The sequence below is a fragment of the Leptosomus discolor genome, chromosome 15 (genome assembly GCF_034619465.1).
Source record: "Leptosomus discolor isolate bLepDis1 chromosome 15, bLepDis1.hap2, whole genome shotgun sequence".
In the NCBI taxonomy this organism is placed as follows: Eukaryota; Metazoa; Chordata; class Aves; order Leptosomiformes; family Leptosomidae; genus Leptosomus; species Leptosomus discolor.
The window spans coordinates 228,075-245,594 of NC_141405.1; the positions used below are offsets into that span (position 1 = coordinate 228,075).

General features: G+C 52.9%; 2 protein-coding genes across 2 annotated transcripts in view; one reads left to right on the top strand and one right to left on the bottom strand.

Annotated features, from left to right (window-relative positions):
• STX8 (syntaxin 8) overlaps positions 1-5,173 on the top strand; it is a 107,174-nt gene extending 102,001 nt beyond the window's left edge. The window contains exon 8 of the mRNA XM_086473400.1: positions 4,071-5,173. Coding sequence (XP_086329526.1) covers positions 4,071-4,138 — 68 coding nt within the window. The 3' untranslated portion in view covers positions 4,139-5,173. The remainder of the gene's footprint in view (positions 1-4,070) is intronic.
• A 7,102-nt stretch (positions 5,174-12,275) lies between these two features.
• NTN1 (netrin 1) overlaps positions 12,276-17,520 on the bottom strand; it is a 105,017-nt gene continuing 99,772 nt past the window's right edge. The window contains exon 6 of the mRNA XM_086473399.1: positions 12,276-12,604. Coding sequence (XP_086329525.1) covers positions 12,276-12,604 — 329 coding nt within the window. The remainder of the gene's footprint in view (positions 12,605-17,520) is intronic.

Sequence of the window (17,520 nt, forward strand, 5' to 3'; positions counted from 1 at the left end):
GGGAGTAAGTGTCCTCAGCCTATGTTTGCATAGCTCGTTAACCCCCTGGAAACAAGGTGCAGGCTGGGGATGGAGAACCGTCTTCTAGATGCCCAAACCCCTTCAGGCAGATTCAGACCTGGAGGAATTATTGGCATTTCCATGTGAACCCCATCTGGGAAGTTGTTGTGAAGGAGTAAGTCGGGTACAGTGGGAAGGGTGTCCATGATGAACCCCAAAGCAGTGACCCTCAGAGCTGATCAATCCTGGGGAGAGGGAGTAGGTTTGGGACTTAAAACAGGGCTGCCCCAGATGACCCCAGGAAGATGGGCTATGGTGTGAACCCCAGATCCTCTGGCCTCATGGCTGGACAGATTTACTTAGAGATAAACTGCATATATTACAACCTTTTCTTTCCATTTTATATCTGATGATTTGATCTTAACTTTCTTTGGAAAAGACTTTGCTAGGTTTGGAGTGTTGAACCCCTCTGCTGCCCAGGGACCGGGGGTTTGGGACCAGGGTGCTGAGCAGAGGCGCAGCTGATCTCAGCAGTAAGATTAAACCCTGCAGAGCCGCGTGAGTGCCGGTGCTGCCGGGAATGGTGGGGAGACCCTGTGTCCTGCCGACACGCCAGGCCCTGAAACGCGGCGTAAGCTGAGAACGTGCCCTCTACACTTCTGCACTGCTCCTCCGAGCTGGGACAGCAGCACCGCTCACACTCTTTAGCTTCAAGAGCACCGTGCTTTCTCCAACCTGCCTTAATTAATTGCTCTGTAATTGCACATAGACTTCTGCTTGCACTTCCCACCTTTTGCTGAGAAATTAATTTCGAACTTGTGTTCCTGTCGCTGCTTTCTTTTCTGCAGGAGTCTTTTGGTTTTTCTTCTCTGACTCCTATTTACTTTGTTAGGGGCTTTGATTCCTGAGCCTCTCTTTGAGGAGTTCTTGTCGAGGGAAATATTTATATTTCATAGGACCTAAGCAAAAAAAACTCAAAGCAGGCAGGGAATCTAGAGTGCATAATTACCGTCAGATCGTATCCGCAGTTTTTGTGAGGAAAGCATGTTGTACTCTGTGAAACACCCAGGTTTAAAAGCTTCAGATCCTTCTAATCTGCTGTTCTGTAGTAAGGGGGGAAAAAATGTGCATAACATCTGGTCTCTATCATGCAAGAGGTACTTTGAAATTTGTGTGCTATTGCCAATTTATGTCGTCCTATTTTTTTGTGCATATTGCACAGATCAGATAAGCCTTTAATACTGGTGGATGGCTGATATATGGTGCACTGACACGTGCCATCTCTGCTGCTCTGTCTCTCACGTGGGGATTAAGTGCTTGACCACTGCTTTTGGAAACAGAAATGTGGCTCCAGGTTTTTAATACCAGTCTCTTTCCAGGAATAAAATTAAGTTTATTTCATTTTGCTGTCCTGTTCCTGTTTCCCTGAACGTCCTCTTAAGTGTCTGTTCATTCTGCTGTTGCCCATTAGCAATACTTTATTAGTCCCTCACCTTCCCCTGTTCCTGCTGGGTAATAATTCTGGGTTTATGTGCAGTTTTTCTTGGGAGTTGTCAAAGAATAATTACGCCCCATTAACTTCACTTTGTATCATTACTAATTCACACCTATAGAGTATTTTCCAAGCAACTGATCTCGGTTTTCTCTTAATTGCTGAAGTCCATAAACCCTGTTACATTGAAACTGTGCTAAGGATTTGCACCCTCTAAAACTTTTCCCTCCAATGGGAAACGTAACAGAGAATCTGACTGTGGCAGCTTTATCGGAGCTTATTTCTTCCCAATTTAAGCAAACTATTTCCTTCTGGCTCTGTTGGACACTACAAAATGTATATTAAGATGTAAAAAGCACGAGACTAGAAACATGGTAAAAGTATAGAACATGTCCCCGATGGGTTAATCGACAGTTGGTGTTGCTGGGTGATGTTGAGTGGTTGGCGAGCAATATATCCCCCTCTCACCCGTTCCAGTGGGCCAGAGCAAGTAGCCTGTGCATGGTCCAAGATCCGGCAGGGTCAAATATACATGATAGACGCTGACCTGGGGGGAGGATCTGGAGCTAGGCTAGGCTCTGCGGGAGCCTGGAGCAGGAGGTCCTCTGGGATGCCTCCTGAAGGGCTCCCCCTGCAAGGGCGCTGGCGCTGGTGAGCGCTGCCGGGGCAGAGCCGTTCCCCGGGTGCCCCAGCACGGACCCTGGCTGGGGCTGGGTGCGAGCGCCGTGGGCGTTAGCGGAGGAGGCAGCGTTGTGCAGCATGGTCCCGGTGGCCACTGGCGTCTGAGCTGAACCAACGTCCCTTCTAGGGGTGCAAAGAGAGCAGCGGGAAGGGACAGATGCCTTTGTACGAGGTTATGCGATTTACTGCGGTGAATGAGCAGCTTCATCCAGGTTTGGCCTGAAGCTGTACAAAAATCACCCCCGAATCATCCTGCCCCAAAGGGTGCAGTAGGTGTACACCATTCAGCTAAAGGGCTTGTCCCTGCTTAGCTGGAGAGCTTGTCCCCACACCTGGCGTGGGGCCGAGCCCTGCCACGGTCCTCGGGCATCCCACGTGGAGCATTCGGAGCCGCTGCCCTCTGCCATCAGCTGCTGCTGCGAGGAAAAGGCTCCCTCTCCGAGAGCTGCTTGAGGCAGTGCGGGGAAGCGCTGCTCCAGTCCCTTCAGATAACAAATGGTTTCAGCTGAGCATAAAAGAAAAAAGTACTGTTGGTGGCAACTCTTATTTCCCTGGAAAAAAATCCTGGAGCCCTGGCAGGGAAACAGTTTCTGCACAGAAAACATGACACTATTTACAAAAAGCAATGTCTAATATCCTTTTCCAGCTTGGAAAGAGGAGTTTATTTTAATACATCCTTTTTTAATTGCCATGAGCTGGACTTGTAAATATTGTAAGTGGTTGAGTAATAGTCATCTGTGAGCGGACCAAATGAAGGGACATTTTTTCCGCTCTTGGAGCCCTAACGTATTCCCACAGCTCGGACAGGGGGATAGGATGGACCAGATACTAAATGAAAACAAAAGCTTCCTAATTAAAAGATCGTTTTACCCCAGGGGATGCCCGTGTGCGTGATGCCAGTGCCTGAAGCGGGCAGTGGTCCAGCCGGCTGCGCGAGGAGTTCACGTGTTGGGGCTGCTCAGGGAGGCGACGGGGTGGACTGTAGGGATCCGGTCTGTTTTCAGTAAAACATTGCTTCCTCTTCTCTGAGAAAGGGGAGAGAAAAGGGAGAGTTCCCCCTAAGAAAGGGGGAACTAAGGAGGATTAGTTTCCATTAGCAGGCGTCTGACAGCCGTGTGGCCTTATCGCTATCGTTCATTCGAGAGAGAGAAAGAAAATCTTTGCTGTTTTTTCTGGATCAGTCTTAAAAATGATCCATGACTTCTATTTTTTTAACACTATCCTTCTCCAGAGCAGCCTGGTGGGCCTGAACTAAAAAGTAGTCATGAAATTTTATAAGATCGTATTAGTCATTCGCTTCTGCAGAGCAACCGGTGCGGTTCTGGGGCGGGATGGAGCACACGGAGCTCGCGTGCGGCGCGGTTGGGCAGAGCACTGTTAGACTCTGGTTGATCTTCCTTTTCCCAAGTCAGGTACATACCTGAAAGCCCTGCTTTTGCTCTGCAAATAGTTTTGTCTGAGGGCGGGAGTAGTTTGTATTGGAAACAATTTCCTGATGCAATTTGGATTTCTTTCTGAATAATCCTTTGCCCCACTGGGATGGTACAGAGGGATTCTAGAAAAGCTTAACTGGCCTTGCCGTGAGTTAAACGTATCCCTTAGTCTTTGCAAGGCAGATGTTTAAGTAGGAAGATACCCTGCAGGCACAGTTACAAAAAAATTAATTTGAAGGGTCAGAAACCGAAAGAACTGCTCTGCCAATGCGGGGTTTGTGTCCGCGTCGCTGTTCAGGTCATTGGTGTGCAGGGATCTGGTGGGGGGCCTGCACGGGGTGAGCAGGGTGGGGAAATGGGCCTCAGCTGGGAGGAGGAGCAGGACTCGGCAGAAGAATTGAATTGCAAAAGGACGATTGTAAAAGATGAAGGCAGCAACCTGAACGTTGTTCCGTCTTTTCCAGGCATGCTGGTGGTGATTGTGCTGCTGCTGATTGCGATCGCTGTGGTCGCTGTCTGGCCGACACACTAACGCGGATACGGGGCCCGTCAGAGCTGCTGCTCGACAGCGAAGCGCGGAGGACTCCAGAGAAGAGACCCACTTTGTGCAAAGACCTTCGGTGTTTTAAATAAACTCAACAGTATTGGAATGAAGCTGTGTCCGACAGACGTCCGTTCTTCCTTTGGTGCGCAGCTGAAGAGCGCCGCGTGATTTCGAGGGCTGGAACTTGAAGAGGGCTCTCCCAACCTTCCCTTGGCATTCGGGAGGCTGCAGCTGGCTCCACAAGAGATGTGCTTCTTGGTGAATCTGCGCCTGAGCACGCGCTGGTGCCTGGCCCGCTGCCCCTTCTGCCGAGGGGTCCGTCATCCCGAGGGCTTTAAAATACTAAAATAAAGGTGAGGTTTGGGAGCAGAGCGGTGACGCTCCTCTTGCTTTCTGATACCTTCCTTCGGAATGAAAATGGTTAAAGGAATAGGTGTTTTGGGAATGACTGCATCTGGGGGCTGACAGGGTGTGAAGCGAGAGCACATGGAGCCCTGCAAGGGGGCACAGGACCCCTGCGAACTGCACAGAAATGCTGGCGAGTGAGTCAGGCCTGGGCCCCTGGGGGAGAGTTATCAGTGTTGATCTCCACGGACAGAAACGTGAAGAGCAGCTGGTCTTGAACCAGGTGCCTAAGAGTGGAAAGCCTTGCCCACTGTGCGCTCACGAGGAAGGTGTGCTCTCCCCCACCGTGTGCTCATGAGGAACGTGTGCTCTCCCCCACCATGTGCTCACGAGGAGCGTGTGCTCTGCCGCGCTCTGCTGGGCTGACTGCAGGAGATGCGCTGGCTTTAGTTTACTAATCTCAGTGATCGAGGTTGGCCTCTTTCTTTTATAACTTTTCACACGCTGTTAGAACTGAGAGGAGGGGTTACCTGTTTAAAAACTAATGGAACAGCAGTATTGAATTTTCGCTTCAGCGTTCGCTTCACACAGCTGGCCAGGAAAATAATTATTTTGTTACACGTGCCAGTTTGATTTCCAAATTGATACAACAAGCAATAAATATTGAATAAAAGTTGATCCATTTATATACAACTTATCTGCCTGCTTTTTTTATTGTTTTCTACCATCTTGTGTTCCACTTGAGTGATTCTCCAACACTCCCGTTTCCTGGGAGCTCATCTGGAGAAAGAGAAAAGCAATTCCTGTCAGACTTTGTGTGTGTCATGACATGCATTTCCTGGTGGATCCATAACACTTGCCAGCCCTGGGCTGGTCCTCACCCATGGTGGTAGAGTATCTCATAGCTCTTGGTGGGCTCTTGGCACTCATTTCCATCTCCCTGCCTTTCCCCCGCACAGCTGGGGTGGTGGCATGTCTAGTGCTGGTCTGGGAGGTGGGAAACCAGGGTGTCATGGTGCTGCATCCCCTCTGGAGTGACACGAAGCCGTTTTGCTCTTCTGGGCGCAGTTTCCCCGTTTGTCAGTTGGAACTTGGGCACTGGCCCCTTCACTAAGTGCTTGGAGCCCTGCAGATCGGAGTGCAAAACTGCTCTTCTCTTTGCAGCCTGCAGGCGTTGGCTGGAGCTGAGGCTTTGACCCAAGATAGGAGGTGGAAACGACAGAGCTGGCTATGATGGGAAAAGGTGGGGTTTTGCAGGAAGCAGAGGCAGGGAGCTGTTGAGTACCCCACCGAATACCTGCCTGTCGCTGATGGATGGGAACCGTTCCCTGGAGCTGAAGAGCAGCCTTGCCGGGTCTGCACGCTCCTGGGAAGGGCCCAGGGTAGGTGGAGAGAGGGGCTTGGTGGAGAAAAAGCCCAGTAGATACAGCTGTGCCTCGTGGTGCGGGCAGTGGGCTTCAAACGGGGCTCTATGCTGGTGCCCAACCCACCTTCTAATGCTGAGCACTGACGGTCAGAGCTGGAGGAGAGACCAGCTCCTCTGGAGGGATTTGAAATCTTGGTGCAAGGCGGACTGTCTGCTGCTGGCATCGGCATCCTCATCTGGTGTTTACCAAAGGTGGGAAATCCAGGCTTATGCTTGGTGGTGGGTAACTGGATACCACGTTCTTCTGGCGAAGGTCACAAAACAATGCCTGTGGCCAGGATGGAGCAGAGTCTTCTGTACATCTCCGTGTGCTTTGCTGGAGAAATATGTGAAGCCTTTAAAAGTCTGGTCCAGGTTGTGCCTGCTTGTTTTTCCTTGGAGAGATACTTCATCTTACAGCCTTCAAAGGAGGGGAGGGGAAAAAAACAGGGTTTTGATTGGTTTATTGCTTGATCTCAGGTTAGAAACGGAGCTTTAAGCAAGGCTGCTCCAGCTGGAAAAAAGTAACAGGCGGCTTTGGAGAAGGGTTCGAAACTTGTACATTTGTGCCGTTCTGCAGAGGGACCAGCACTGGAAGCTGCCCTGGAGTTGTTTCTCAGCAGCAGCCTGTACCCAAGCCCTGCAGCGTGATTTCACTCACAGCTCCAGTGCAGCGCCATGGATCTTGGGTGACAGCAGGAGAATAACGTGTGTTTTATTGAGATGAGACCATGGACTTGGGTTTCTAATTAGAACTGTCGTTTATGGAGGGAATTAAGGTTTTGTTTGAATTCCCAGGACATGCAGGATGGATGTGTAATTCATCCTGATCAATGTGACATAGCGACTTTGTTCTGATAGAAGCTTTAAAAAGGTACTTTCTGTCCTGTTGGGTCCTCAAACACATTTTTTCTGTTAGTGCCCGGGAAAGGTAGAAACACAAGGCTTTGCTCTGCTGAAATGTCTAACAAAGGGGTTCTCAGACTTGCCCTTTGGGTAACATTTAATGTGTTGTGTGGGTGAGGAGTTTTATTAAAAAGTAGTGGATTTGGCAGTGTTCTGCTGTGTTGTGGAAAGCTTTTCTGTCTCCCTGCCCCGCCAAAGAAAAAGGAAGGTTAAAATATCAGCGCCACTGGGTTTTGGCTCTGAGCAAGCAGAGTGGGAGAGCCCAGCTTGCCGGGGACCGGTGTGGTTTCACCACACTGCTGGCTGCTCTGATTTCCAGGCACAGGGCGAAGGATGCTCAAGCTGCCCATTGAATCCGTGCCATGGGGCTGCTGGAGTCACGTACCTGCAGTGGCAAAGGTATGTCCAAGCAAAGGTCTTCCCAGTTCCCCTGGAATGTGCCTGGGGAGACATCCCAGGCTTCGCCTTCCCTTACATCTCCTTCGTTTCTGTCTCTCAGAGAACACACTTAGGAGTTTAGCTGCCTCCAGTTGTTATTTCATCAAAAATACAAGCACTGGGGGAAGGTCTGGTACATGTTAGAGGCACTTACATGTCCCATGTGCCCTTGATAAGAAGTCCCTAGCTCCTTGGATGAAGGATGAAGATGATCTTGAAAGGCTGCTGGGCATTTTCACATGCCCTTATTTCTGGAGGTTGCGTGTGAGCCAGTGCTGAGCTCGGTGCAGTGGACGGCTGCTCTCCCATGCTGCCTGGTGGGACCAGGCTGAGACCAAACTTTCCAGGTCTGGCCTTCAGTGGGAATAGGCTCTTTCCCCTCTTTATAGAGCCACTCTGTCTTCTTCAGACAACCGGCAGCCTGCCAGGAGGACACGGAGCCAGAGCGATCTGGGAAACCCATTTGCTTCTCTGCAGAGCCGCAGGCGACAGCTCCGGAGCAGAGGTGGTGGCACTTGTGACCCATTTGTCTCTGCAATAAAGATCTGAGATTTCTGACCTCCGAGGTGTTTTGAAATTCATAAATTACCAGCGACACTAAGGGCGTGGGTCAGGCAGGCTGACCCCTCCGGAGTTTGCAGGACCTTTTGCCTGTATTTTTCTCTCTGGAAGTGTTTTGCTGCCTCAGTTCCCCCTGCCTACAGCTTTCTAGCTCCTCTGTACCACCAGCCCTCGCCTGGTCTTGAGGGCCGGCTGCTTCGGTAGCATCTGGCACCATCGACACCTGGCGGGGGATGGGTGATGGAGCCCAGACCCCCTGCAGTGGATGGGCAGGGAGGGACGGCACTGGCAAGCAGCCTGCGGCTGGGGGCAGAAGATGGGTCTGAAGTGGGATTGGCGGCTCCTCTGACCCCAGGCTCTGGCTGTCCCCTGTCCCCACGCCTGCCCACCCCCTCTGTGCAGGGTCTCGCAGGTTTCAGCGTGTCCCGCCTCTGTCCCACTGCAGGGCACAGCCTCCTCCGGCAGCAGAGGAAGGGTGGGGAGCCCAGCAGGACATACCCCAGTCCAGAGCTCCCAGCAATCCCAGAGACCCCAAAGGTGCCGGTGGGGACCCCTCATCCCACCCGCTGTGAGCCTGCCGCGTCCCCACTGTCCCCAGGGGCGCGTGGCCGCTGGCGGGGGGCGCTGCTGGGAGGATGCTGGTGGGACACGCGGCTGCGGCTGATGGTCGAAAATAGCTGTGCACCACCCCGAACCCTGCCAGGGGGACGTTGGCAGAGACTTAGGGAGGCGCAGGGGACACGGTCACTTCCCTACCCAGGTCCCCATCCCTCGGGCTCGCTGGCCCATGGGGTGGGAGGAAGCAGAGATCCTTGGAGATTTTTACAGTTTACAAGAGTTTATTCAACTGGTTTCTGACTTTAGTTCTACCAAGTGGGTGCTGAACAGTTACAGGCTCCTTCGGGTTCAATTACAGCCAATCTAACGAAACAAACAAATGAAGAGGGGAAAAAAAAAAAAATTAAAAAAAAGGAACAACTTGGAAAAACGATAAGAAAATCCACAACTTTTTCACATGTCATTAAATATATTCATATATAATAACCATAATATATTAGTATGCATTGTAAAGAAACATCGCCCAAAGCAGTATGCAATGGTCGTAACTAAACAACATTTACAGTTCAAGATATTAACAGAAATAATAATTAAAAAAAAAAAAAAAAAAAACCACAAACCAGCCAACCCCAAAACGAACACAGGTTTCTTGAGGGGAGAGGAGGCGGGTGTGCGGGGAGAGGGCACGGACACGACGAAACGAACAGAAACGAGACGAAACGACTTTTGTTGGGTGCTACCGTCGAGTGATGATTGTTTTGGCATTTCAGCTGCTCTCCGAAGCCGCGCTGAAGGCGCCGCAGCCCCTTCCCCAGCCACCCCCCCTCCACCCCCCCGAGGACCTCGGTCCTGTCCCCAGGGTGATGGGTGGGCACCTGGGGTCCTTGCTGGTTGTAGTGCAGTTGGTACCCAACAGAGCTGCACCCCAGCCGTGGAGGTTGGTGTTTAGGGGTGACACCTTGCCCCTCTCTGGGTGACTGGACAGAGGCGTTCCCCCCCACAAGACGTCCTGGAGCAGGGGGAGCTGCAGGGAAGGGTTTCATCCCCGGACACCCCAAAAATCAAAAATGTGGCTGCTCTGCCTTCCCCGGAGGAGGAGGGCTGTGTGCCAGCTACACCAGCAGCTCCTGCAGGTCAAGGTTACTGGGAGCGCGTGAGGGGCACTGGGGGACTGCGGATGGAGTGAAGGGGCTTCTCTAGTCTGGTGCGCAACACTCCAACAGGGATCCAGGGATGGGGTCCTGGTGGGACAGGGATGGGGGACTTCTCTTCTGCGGGTCACTCTGGCTGCGGCGGGCTCCGAGTTGTTTCACGTCTTGTGCAAACTCCGTTTCCTTCTGATTTCCTGGATTGTGTCGGTGCCTGGAGGGGCCTGGCCATGGGGCAGGATGAGTGGTGTTTCTTCTGCAGCCTCCCAAACCGGTGGGATCGGGGAAGGGGCAGGGGCTTGTCCCTGGGTGGGTTTGGGGGGTGTCAAGGCTGTGCTGTGGAGGACGGCTGCACTTGCCAAGGTTGGAAAATGGCAGGTAAGTGTTGGGTGTCCAGGCATGCTCGGTGGGCAGTTCCCAGGTCCCCGTGTCCCCTGGCCTTGCCTTCCTGATCTCAGAGAACTGCTTTGGGTTGGCTCTGGTTGCTTTTAGGCCATCTGAAGGTCCCCTGGGGGTCAAGGGCATCCCAAGGACAAGCTGTCCCCAGCCAGTGCGGGGTGTCCCTGACATCAGTTGATGCAAGCTGCAGGAGAGCATCCAAGCCCCACTTTGGGGCTTTAAGCCCCCACTTAGACACTTGGAGTCAGATTTTATCCTTCAAAACTTGGTGGCTTGGGTTCCCTTGACTGCAAAACTGTTGGCTCTCCTTGAGTTCTGAAGTAAAGGAAACTGAGTGCTGTGGGTAAGGGGAGAAAACATGGACTTGGGGGAGTTGCTTGATGGCCAGGGTGGGATTTCTCTCCTAATACCCAGATTAATTTTGGAGGGGCCTTGCGGTTGCAGGCGGAGGCTCAGCAGAGCTTGCTCCCTCCAGGTGGTGTCTCCAGCAGCCCGGTGCTGGCCGGTGCTTCCCTGGGAGCCCTCCGCTTTCACCTATTTACATGGCTGCCTTGCTTTATGGTGGTTTATGTCATTATATAAATATTGTCAATTGCTATAAAACAAGGCAAAACCACTGGAAAATGTCATAAAATAGATCTTTCCAAGTTTCCTAAAAGGAAAAATATCAGGGAGGTTTTGCTTTTCGTAGCAACTAATGTTTGCTTCTCCTCCAGGTACCCGTCCTGCCCTCCCTGCCTTTCCGCCCTGGCTATTGCCCATCTCCATCGATAAGATGAACTCAGATATCCCCGTTCCTCATGGGCTGGTGTGGCAGAGGAGCAGCCTGGCACAGGGACGCAGTGTCTGGGTGGCAACTCAACAGCCAATCCTGCCCATAGAGTGCCCCAGGGAGAGATGCTCCAGCCCTCGGGCTGGGCTGTGGGGTGTGAGGCAGCCACTACCCTCCTTAGTACATTTAGCGATTAGATTGGGGAATTTAGATTTGCTGGTTTTCAGCCCCAGCAGAAGGAGGAGAGCAATTTGGGGAGCTCCAGGTGGGTCACACCTTGCCCATCCAGTCCCTGGCTGAGACCCCTTCCCCTGGGGCAGGTCTCTGCCCTGCGTTGGCTGTAACTTGGCCAAGCCTCAGGGCTCTGCGCTGGCCCGTGGGTACAGTCCCTTGGCACTCGCTCCCCCACCTCCTTTGTCTCCCAAGGGGGCTGACCACATCATGCAGGGACGCCGGGGAGCTGCAGCTCCAGAGGGAGCAAGGACAGAGCTGCTCTGGGTTCGGGAGAGCTGGCTGAGCTTGGGAGTGAAACCAGCGGCCAGCCAGGACCTCGGTGTCACCTGCATGGGTTTTCCATCATCTGAGGGTTCATCAGTCTGCTGACAGCAGCAGAGAGGACCAAGCCCATGAAGGAGGTCTCAGGTGTGGCCACAGTGGAGACTCAGGGACTGTGATGGGCAAGATCTTCCAGGGCACCTACAGGGACTGGATGCCCACTTGGGTTTTTTTGCAAAGTCTGTGTGTTTTCTTGGGGATCCTGGTTATTAACTCCTCGCCCATGAATCAGTGGATGCGAGGGGGCCAGGGCGTCCCGTGGGTCACGCTCCTTTGGTGTGGTGGGGGGGCAGCGCTCCTCAGGGCATGGGGGCCATAGCAAGGAGTGGCTCCCTGAGTTTTCCCACATGGAAGTCGCCCACTAATGTGGTCTCCTCTTTGCTGTGCCTAACCTGGGATCAGAGCAGCGCCATGGCTGGAGACCCTGGCCACTCCTAGGTACCGTTCAGCGGGTGGTTGTTACGGCTATTGGATACCAGAGAGTCTTCAAATAACCCATTAGTCAATCCACGGATCCGTCCTCAGCGATAAGTGTTTAGTTTCCTCTACGGTAATTGTCTTGTTCAACCTAAGTTGAGAATACGTATTTTTGGGAATGGGGAGTTAATTTCCAGCGTTGCTGTTGATTAGTTTCTTACGGGTTTGATGTTCCTATGCTGTGCTTTGGAAGCAGCAGATGTTAGCAGCTGGAAGGCAGTTTGGTGTCTCAGATTTCTTCAGCCAATGGGGCAGAAAGAAGCTGGGGGGCACCAGGAGCCGCATGCCTGCACACCCCCCCCCCCCCCCCCTCTTGTTTTATAGCCACATGTGCGATTTTTTTCTGTTGTGTTTTGTTTTGTTTTTCTGCTGGAATATGAGGTGCAAACCTGACATCCCCACAGCCGTGACTGCCATCCCTCCCGTCCCCTCCAGCCCACCCTGACAGCACGACCTTCCTCCCGCCGTCCCCATCGCCAGTCCCTGCCCGCCCCAGCTCTACACAAAGCAGCATGCACAGTCAGTCTCTCCCTCTCGCGCGCTCCGTTGCCTTCTCCTCCTTTAGGCTTTCTTACACTTCCCCTTCTTCTCCCGCTGCTGGAACTTCCTGAGCCGCCGAGCCCACGTATCCCGCCACTGTATCACCAGGCTGGTTTTGTCCGCAATGATGCCGCTCTGGTCGGGAGAGTCCTCGTTGTTGCCCAGCAGCAAATATTTCTTCATGGGCTTGATTTTGGGGCACTTGCATGCTATGTCCTTGGAATGGATCCACAGGGTCTGGTCTCCGCGCCGTATCCGGTTGCTCCCTTGTTTGTAGACGGAGATGATGTTGACTGTGAACTTCCACCAGTCGGCATTTTTTTCCGCTTTCAGGATGTGAATCTGGACAGCTGGAAAAAAACACCAAAACCACGAGGCAAGAGAGGAAAAGATGTTACGATTTGAGCTGGCAAGAAGAAAATGGATTTCAAGTTTTACCTAATAGTCTGTGTGAGGGAAAAGTATTTTGTCTCCTGAGCCCAGGCTAGGAGACAGCAACCTAGGGTGGTGGTTGCACAAAGGCTACCTCTGTCCCCAGGCCATCCGCCACGAGGAAGAGTAGCCAATGCTGGAGGCAGAGGGTCTCAGCAAAGGTACCGCCATAGGCTTGGGAGATGCTCTCATAAAGGCAGCCCAGAGCAGTGGTGGAGAGCAGGTTGCCTTCTTCTCCTATCTGTGTCCTAGAGAGGACCTTTAGCCCCCAGGACATGGTTGTGAAGCAAGCACAGGCAGAGCAGTTCTCCAGGGCTGTTGGTGCAGCAACATCTGCCCCAGCACTTGTGAACTCTTAAAGCGATTGAAAAAAAATCTTTAAAAACCAGGTGGATTCATGTACACTGGACCCTGCCTTTTCCCCTGAAGCAGCAAGCACAGAGAAAATTAACAAACCCGGGGACAGCTTGTGCCTCCAGCCCCAGGTGGTGGCCCAAGCACGGGGCAGAGGGTCTGCGCACAAGGCATGTGTTGCAGTGGGCAGGGAGGTGCCTGTCCCCATCGGCAGTGCCAAAACCCCAGGACCTGGGATGAGCTTTCTTCCTGACCCACCTATCCAGAGAGCAGCACAGGCTTCAGCCAGAGGATAGGTTTCTTCATGGGCCATCCCTCCAGCCCCTCTGCTCTCCCTTCATCACTGGATGGGCAGCTGGGGGGCATCTGCACCAGGACCCTAAGGCAGCCCCAGGTTTTAAGAGAAGAGGAGTCAAAATCTGGAGCAAAACACTAGGACTGGCCCATATCTCCAAGCACTCGGCCCCTGGAGGTAGGAAAGACCTTTTGGGGCCTCCAGCACATCTGCCCAGGGCCAGTGCAAGGAGACAGCTCTCCATGAACACCCAGCCTTGGAGCAGGGCACTGAACAAGTTCAAACCTATGAAAGGATTTGGAAATAGGGAGATTTGCTGTTCACGTGTTTCTAGGAGATGTTCCTGAGTCAAGATTGTCCATTGCTTGCTGTGGAAGACGACATTGCTAGTAAAAAGCACAGTGAAGGACTGAGGGCTGGGCTCAGTGATTGTAAGGAGAGGTCAGTGGCAGCGTCCGACCTGGCGGGCTCACTTGAGCAGCTCTATAAATGTTGAATAGCAACATCAGGCTTCAAGAGGATAGCTTGGTATGCAGCGGCCTGGCAAACCAGGTGTCCTGGCAGATAACTGGGAGATAACAAGCTCCCAAAGCAAGACTGAGAAGGGAGGACAACCGTGATCCATAAGCAAGATGATGATGTTTTCCAAGCCCATGGCTGGCGTTGTGTAGCCCATCTGTAGCCATATGGACTGAGGAAACTTGGTGAGGACTCAGCCCTCCACCGCTCCCCCTCTTGCTCTTTGCTGAAACGCGGTTCATACATTACATTATCCCTGCACCCACCAGCACCCATGCAGGAGCAGTGCCCCATGGTCCCTGAGGGCCAGAGTGACGAGGTGGCTTGGCAACAGGATCTAGATGGGAGAGGACTCTCTGCGAGGTTGTCTGCAAAGGTGCTGCAGAACCGGGACGGTGATGGACACCAGCATGCTCAAGGGTAAGGCTCTGCTCGCGGCTGATTTCCGAAGCCCCTGGAGCCACCACAGTTTTGCCCTGTGGGGCAGCCCTGGGCAGCAGCCCAGGTGGCCCCGAGCAGGCAATGGCGACCTCTGCCAGCCCTCCACTGCCTCTTCCTCCTCCTCCTGCTCCTCCTCCTCCATGAGGCTGCTTCCTTGAGCGCCCTGCCTGTGCTAGACCGCATCCATGCCTCCTGGCCATCCTCACAGCAGGCACTGCTCTGCCCTTCACAGGTGACATCCGTAGACTCGGGTTCAAACCAGAGGGAAGGATGGAGACCCGCATGGGAAAGGGAGCGTTTGGCCCAGCAGAATGGGGAGGAAGAGGCAATACAAGCCTGGAGGCAGCTCCTGCTGCGTCCGTGGGCTTCTTCCTGACAGTGGTCCATCATGGTGCAGGGGCAGCAGAGGAGGATGGGAGCAGCAGTCGGCTGAGATCGCGTCCTCCAGGGAGGCTGAACACATTCCTCCTCACTAAAAATTGGCTTCCAGGAAAGTATCTTCACCAGGAAGTGACTACCCAGCCCTCCTGGGCTTGTTTGCTGACTGGGCGATGAGGAGTCCCCACCAGCAGGGACAGAGGGAAAAACCCGGGTGGTGGTGCCAGCCCTGGCCGGGAGATCAGGCAAGGGCTGGAGGCTCCATGCGGGCTGGCGTGATCCAACCACAAAGTGCTTTTTGACCAAATCTTTGAGCTTTTCTCTTTTTTTCCCTTTTCCCCCTCCTGAGCTATAACCCCCTGCCTGTCCACCTGCCTGTCTGAGCCATCTGGCCAGTCTGCAGTGGGTCCAATCTTGCTTGTATAAATTAACAGAGGGAGAAGAAACCTCAGAAAAGCCCAGGCAAAACTCTCCCATTTGCCTTGTAACAACCCAGTTTTACCCCCCTGGATTAGTGGTGGAGCAGCATCCTCTCTTTAAAACCACAATGTGAAAGCTCATTTCAAGCCATGGAAGGAAGCAGGGTTCTACAGCTCAGCAAGGCTTTTTAACACGTTGCAAAATATATGGTGGGTTTTTTTTTTTTTTCAGAACATGTCATGGATGCCAGATGCTTTCATTAAAGAAAAAAAAAAAAAGAAAAAAAACAACCCTAAGCTCTGACCGTGTATTTCCCAGTCTGGTGTGAAGGTAACAAAATGTGAGGATTGGCCAATTTTTATTTTTTGGAAACAAATCTTTCCAAAAAAGCTTAAACCTTTGACCTGCCTTGGTCCACACTGACAAAATGGAGAAAATGAATGAAAAGGAACCGGAGAGAGGTGGTTACAGGAAACTCTGCTCTAAAGTACACAGTCTGTATTTTTTTGATGTCAAGGCCCCCGGCTCTTATTTTTTTCCCCTTTTATTAATGCAGTGGAAGGAGTGAAAGCTTTGGGGAAGGTTTGGCTGGCACAGCCGCAGCTGCCTTCGCTGACAGCGAGCTTTCTGCCCGTAGCTTTGCATCCAGGGCGCGCGGTTTCCCCTGAGCCTGGTTTCAGAGCCCAAGGTTAGCGATGACTTGTCTGGGTGTTTTGGTGGTGGGCTGGGGTCTCCAGCATCTCCTAAGGGACACAAGACATGCAGGGATGCAGAGGGGTGCCAGAAGGAATTTTTAGAAGCATGTGAGCTGTGTCCCCTGGGTGAATCCCCAAGGACTTAGGCACTCTTTTCTCATGAAAGAGAAGGTCTCAGTTCCTTTGTGATTTTGGTGGCGGGAGCTCAGCTGTGCCCCACCGCTCCAAAGCTTGGCTTTGCCTGTGCTGGGGTGAACTTCTCTTACTTTGCTGATGCACCCACTGAACCCCTGTACCACGGCTGAGCTGTGCTCAGGGTTGTCTCTGTAGCTCCATCCTCGGCACTTTCTAAGTGCCTGTGGGGCAACCAGGTGAAAGGATGTAAGAGAGGACGATGGTTATTCGAGTGAGCAGTGGAGATGATGCCCAGGAGCAGAGGGTGGCCCGGAGAGGGAGAACAAAATCAAATAAGCTGCAGCTTTCAGGGTGCTGCCCCTCCAACCAAGGCCAGTGAGAACAGTTTCCAGTGAGGATGGGCTCTGGTCCAGGTCCTGAGCCTGGTGGTGCCTTGGGGCTGCCTGTGGCTTGTGCCCACTCCTCCCTGTGCTTTGCAAACGGTGGGTAGCCGAGTCCTGCGGGTAACCTGGGGCTGGCTGCACCTCCAAGGTACCCCCATAGCACCAGGGATTTTTCTCCAGGTTGGCTACTCTGCACCCTGCTCTGCTCCCCGTCAGCCCCGCGGGAGGTCTCAGTCAACCAAACGGGCATGGAGAGCTGGGGGGACAGCGGCTCGAGGGGCTCGGGGAAGGTGCTCGGTCCTAGTGAGGGCACCGGGCTGCCCCATTAACCACATCCCACCTGACACCAAAGCTGCTGAACCACAAATCCCGCCTGGATGGTGCCTTACATGTCACACCAGCCCAGGCGATGCATTCAAGTGTCTTGTCACGTTATGCTTCTTCCTAAGAAAAAGGTTTCCGAGTGGTCCCTGGGCTGCAGGAGGGAAGGGGAGGTCCCTGGTTCCCTCCTACATCCGCAGGGTGCTGGGCAGTGCTACCCCCAGCGCCCAGCTCTGGGGCCCATGGTGCTGCCCGGCTCCTCAAGGCTTGGCTGGGAGCCTCCAGCCACAAGAAAGACCTGAAGGCTTGATGTTGCAGATGAAAGCAGAGGGGTGAATGATTTGATGGTAAGAAAAGCAAAAACCAACTCCAAACCCTCAAAACAACATGTTTGAGGGCAGCCGCGTAAAGGCTTAAATAAAAGCAGCACCTCGCAGCATTCAGAGACCATGAGTCAGGGGCCCAAAAATCACGAGATTGCCATGAAAAGAGTGAGGCTGGAAAAAAAAAAATCATAATTATTTTTTTTGTTTTCTATTTACTTTTGGGGTTGTGATGTCTCCTGATTTCAAGGTTTGCCCTGTCAAAGCTGACCTAGGACTGGGCTACGTGGTCAAACCTGCCCATCCCGTGCACCAACCTGAACGTGGGAGCTGGAGCTTTGCGGATCTTCCACTGATGAGGAGCATCACCACACTGGCCCCGGGAAAAGATCCCACAGGACCACAGGGGTGGCAGGGGGAGCAGAGTGGTTTGCTGGGGGAGACAAGAGTGTCTTTAATACGGGCAGATGGAAACAGGTGCCTGGGACAGTGGTGGTGGGTGCAGGCGTCCCAGCCTGCGTGCGCCGGGGCATTCTGAAGGCTCGGGTCCCTTCTTGCCACACAAGCAGA